The sequence below is a fragment of the Phasianus colchicus genome, chromosome 7 (genome assembly GCF_987193195.1).
Source record: "Phasianus colchicus chromosome 7, bPhaCol1.hap1.1, whole genome shotgun sequence".
In the NCBI taxonomy this organism is placed as follows: Eukaryota; Metazoa; Chordata; class Aves; order Galliformes; family Phasianidae; genus Phasianus; species Phasianus colchicus.
Window position 1 is genome coordinate 18,693,389 of NC_143442.1, and position 4,774 is coordinate 18,698,162.

At 48.0% G+C, this 4,774-nt stretch overlaps 1 protein-coding gene across 6 annotated transcripts in view; it reads right to left on the reverse strand.

Moving 5' to 3' along the window:
- The window catches only part of FASTKD1 (FASTK mitochondrial RNA regulator 1), a 28,296-nt gene extending 23,623 nt beyond the window's left edge, over window positions 1-4,673 (reverse strand). For 3 of the 6 annotated variants that reach the window (XM_031599495.2, XM_090143992.1, XM_090143993.1), the window contains exons 1-2: window positions 4,283-4,673; window positions 66-563 (exon numbers count right to left, since the gene is read on the reverse strand). In XM_031599495.2, the coding sequence (XP_031455355.2) occupies window positions 66-400 (335 nt within the window). In that variant the 5' untranslated portion in view covers window positions 401-563; window positions 4,283-4,673. Of the gene's footprint in view, window positions 1-65; window positions 564-2,153; window positions 2,380-2,402; window positions 4,042-4,282 lie in introns of those variants that run through there. The other 3 variants (XM_090143995.1, XM_031599497.2, XM_090143994.1) reach the window with 3 other exon arrangements.
- Window positions 4,674-4,774: the final 101 nt, after the last annotated feature.

Sequence of the window (4,774 nt, forward strand, 5' to 3'; positions counted from 1 at the left end):
AACACCCTCTTTTTATTACCAGATGCACAATGTATAGATGTGGAAATCAACATAATACTGCTTACCTCAGTATACTATACAGAGTGTCCACTATTGCCTCATTATCCATGTGTTCTACTTTGTTTTCTGCTAAAAAGCAAAGAGTTAGAAACTGGGAGTGATTTCTTACATAGTCAATAGTCCTTAAGAGAAGTGGCTTCTTCTTCTGCAACTGCCATAACACATTCAATGCAATTCCCACATGCTTTTCAGAAAGCCTGGCCTTGTTCTTGCCAACAAGGCTGAACACTTCATCTTCATGGGTACAGTTATTTATCTGGCTCAGCAGCAGATCGCTGCTCAGAGTTCGGGCTTGGTAATGTCTCAGTGCAGACAAGCGAACTTGCCTCAAACAAAGCATTTTTCTCAGTCTATCAGCTACCTTTAACAGTGTCTAGAAAGATTCGTTCATTTTTCACAGCAGAACACTGTTTCACAGAACAAACTTGGGCATCTGAAAAATGGGCACTTCTTTTCTTTTCATCCTGTATGGTCACTATATTGGTAACTCAGTTCTCAGGTACCTGTAGTGAAACAGAATTAAAGCAGTTAGATACAGTCATAAATCCTAGCTAAAAATCAATGTATCTGCCTTTTAATGTAGTAGTTAATGCAAGCTTAAAAAAAAAACCCCATGCTCTGAATTCTTCTGAGAGTGAACAAAGAACATCAACACACCCAGAAGTGTTAAGAAAAGTTATTACCTCTGGTAATAACGTTCTAAATAAATTTTAAAAATACTTGCATATTTAAAAAGCTACCCCCAAAAAATGCACGTGCTGCCATGCTAATACTGAGAAGGCAAAGATGGGCTTTTTCATGTGCAAGGAGAGAGCACAAGTCACTGAGACCTGCCTTCATACTGAAGCTGCTCCATGATGCCAACAGGGGGCTCAAAGGAAATGCAACTGTTAGGGGTAAAAGGAAGTGAGTGAGCACAAGCTCCTTGAGCTCTAAACAATTTTAACTTATGATGCCTCATAACATGAAAGATTTTCTTCCCTGTGCAAAATGAAAGCATGCAAAATGGTATTCATATCATTTTCCACCTATTACACAGTAAGTAATTTTTTAATAATGAATTTGCTTTATACTCCCTCTTTTACAGGCTGCTTTTATTGCTTCTGCCTGCTTCATTCCTAGAATCATATCATAGAATCATAGAATCACAAGGTTGGTAACGACCTATAAGATCCAACCATCTTCACATTACCACTGCTACCACAAGCTACTAAACCATATCTCACAGCTCCTCATCCAGACATTTCTTGAACACTGCCAGGGGCAGCAACTCCACCACCTCCCTGGGCAGGCTATTCCTTGTGCTTACAAAGAACTTACTCCAGTTTATCACTGGGAAAAGTGGTGCTATTTGGCCTTTCCATCTAAGCACACAGATATGCGCTGTTAGAAGTAGGGAGGACCTCTTATAAGATTTCATAAAATTGATTTAACAAGGTGAAGCACAGACCAAAGGACGATCAAGTCACTGCTAAATCACAACCCAGCAATCTTCAACAAAATCTTAAGTCCTAAGCTGACCACTGTTACAAGACTGTTTGCCAATCCTCCACATTTCTCAAGTTATCAACAAATGCTGCAGAGATGCATATGCATGGAACCAAACATCATCACATCCAGTGATGACAGCCAAAAGCAGCAATCATCAGTGGTTGCACCAGTGGCTTTTAAACAGAGGCCACAATACGGAGCTGTCAGAACTGAGTGAATGGTCTTCTTCCCCTGTGCCAGCAGCTGGGAGCAGGGACAGCAATGCAGAACAACCCGCAGGCACTGCTCTTTCTAGAAAGTATTCAGCAGACGAAAGGGATCTGTCACAGACTTCTACACGATTTTAAGCTGTAACTTATTTTAATGTATTATAAAACGAAACTCAAGAAAAATGCCAAGTGTTTTGAAAATTAGAAACACACAGATTCAAACCAGGAAATGCATACCTCCCTCAACAACTACTTCTATCTTCTATTTACTGTGCAGAATATAAACTAAAAGCACAAGAAGGAATTTAAAGTCATTTAATATCAGCGGAAATACAATAAGCATTCTCAAAACCGCACTACAAACTACAGAAAGCGCGGAAACCCTCCGCTCACCGAGGTGGACAGGGACTCCCACACGCTGACGGTACGGCAGCACGGAGAGCGGCCCCGCGCAGCCGCAGCCCAGAGCTCCCTCGGCCGCGTCCGCGTGTAAGGGGAAGGGGGGCAGCGGGAAGCTCCGAGTCCGACTCCCAGCGTCGGCCTGGGCCCCGCGGCGCCTCGCCCTACCCGGGGCCCGAGGAAACGCCGCTCCCAGCCCTCCCGCGCGCGGAGCCCGGCCCGGCGCCACCAACCAGCACGTACCGCTGCCGCCGCCGAAGAGCCCCGGGGCGGCGCAGGGGGGCCGAGCGGTGGGCGGGGAGGTGGCGGCTGCGCTCCGAAGGGCGGCCCGCCGAGCCCAGCGGCCGGGGCGTTGCAGGGGACTTGAGGCGGCCGCGCGGCCTGCCGTCGGCTTAGCGCTGGCTTAAGGGAGCGCCGGTGAAACGGCGGGGTGCCGCACTCAGAGAAAAACGTCATTAAGTAAGGAAATGGAAGAACCAGCCTCGTCTGCAACTTGTAAGGCATCCTTACACCCACACAGCATCGTTTGAGAGGGCCTTAATTGGCATTTTCGCGAGATTCCAGTCACTGAAGCCACAGATGGTACCCCTCGCTCACATGGAGCCCCTGCGCTCCGCTCATCTCTGCCACGCTACGCACGGCCCCGCGGCTGTCGGGAAACGCCAGGAGCAGGGAGAAGGGTCAGCCCTTCCAAGCAAAGTCAAAGAATATTTGTAAAGTTCCAAGGTCACATCAATACAATTTTTATATAACATACTCTGAGGGGGGGGAACATCGTCTCTGTCCAAGAAAAAACACATCAGTCTAATCAGCCAAACACTAGAGTGAAGCTCTAGTGTTTGGCCTCACTGTACTGAACAGACAGATCACAGACTGGCTGGGGTTGGAAGGGACCTTGCAGCCCACCCAGTCCTGCTGCAGGCTGCCCATGGCTCCATCCAACCTGGCCTTGAGCAGCCCAGGGATGGGGCACCCATAGCTCCTCTAGGCAGCTGTGCCAGGGCGTCACTGCCCTCTGAGGAAAGAATTTCCTCCTAACTTGGTGCAGCCCTATGAAGTAACATTATACATAATGAAACAACATTATGATTAATTCACTTTACCATATTTGTATGCTGTATTTTCTTACACTTTGCAAAAAAAGAAAAGTTTTAAATTACAAGTTTTCGGACACAGATCTAACGTCAAGTTCTGGAACACAAATCTAACATATTGTGATTTATATTTGCATACAAACAGCTCCAAATCCTCTCTATCTTCTCTACTACGAGTGAAAATAACAAACACCATCCAGTATCTGATGATGTGGTCAGCCAGCATCAACTGATTTGAGCAATGGTAATGCCAAGCTCACAGTGCTCATTTATCCTTCCAGCTTTCTGTGGCATGGCCTCAGGCTGCTATCATGCTATCTGAAATCACAGCCAATATTATCTGGTGATTGATTGGCTGTTTTGCAGCTGCATATCACAGGCTTGGTTTTGTCTCATCTGCTGTTACACCTCAAATATTGGATGCTTACAAATATGGAACTCCAGATGGCCTGGGCTGCAGACTGCAGGGACACATACACACGTAAGTGACAGGGAGGACCTGAGCCCTGTGGAGAACTCAGGGCAGCACTTACCCTTGTGCAAACTCACTTAATTCTAGGAAATCTGATCTCCCACTTTAAAAGTACATCTTATCTGCACGGAGGTGACTTCTGCAAATCATATGGACTTTCCATTTAAAAGATGCTGAATTTGTTACTTTTGACTTGCCAAGTGCATTTGGATGAAATCAATTATTTAATCAATTAATAATGTCTAGAACAAATTGCAGAGGCTAGATAAAATGTCTTACATTTTAAGCAGGACATTTAGGAGAAGAAAGCCTCGTACCAAAGCCTACTGAAGCTGGTGTTGATTCACCACGTAGTACTCCATTTACTTCAGGACTTCTTGACTCACAAGTCAATCTCTCATTTGTGGGTTTTTTATTATTATTATTATTATTTTAATTTCGGTTAGAAATTTGGAAGGAGAAGATGATGTTCCTGCTTTCAACAGGCTTCTCAGCATCTTACCACAGGACTTGCATCCTCCCTTCCCGTCATACGCAACTACAAACCCCGTACTCACTGCTCAGAGCAAGAAAGCTTCTGTTTCTATTGCAGACTGACACGACTTGAACGGCAGTGTAAACACGCAGGTTAAGATCAGGGACATTTTTCTACACGATAATTTCCTTTTTAGCTCTCCACAACCCTCGCTCCACGCGCCAGGCACTGCTGCAGCGGCTACCCGGGGCCGTTTGGAGCTCTGCACTGACCCAAATCCCGGCCGTTCCCCGGGCCGTTGGCCGAACCGCCGCTTCAGCCGCGGCCAGCGGGGAAGGCCGCAGCCGGTGCCGGCGCACGGCGCTCCGCCCGCCCCTCACGGCTCGCGCTCCTTCCCGCCAGTCCCGGCCCGGCCGAGGGGAGTGGAGGCGGCGGGCGGGGCGCCGCTGACGAGCTCGAGGGGGCGGGCGCCCCTTCCCCCAACCGCTCGGGCTCCTTCCGAGCGGTCCCCGCCGCCGGGGAGAGCTCCGCGCGGCCGGTTCTTCCGCGCCCCTCCCGGCCCCGCGAGGCTCGG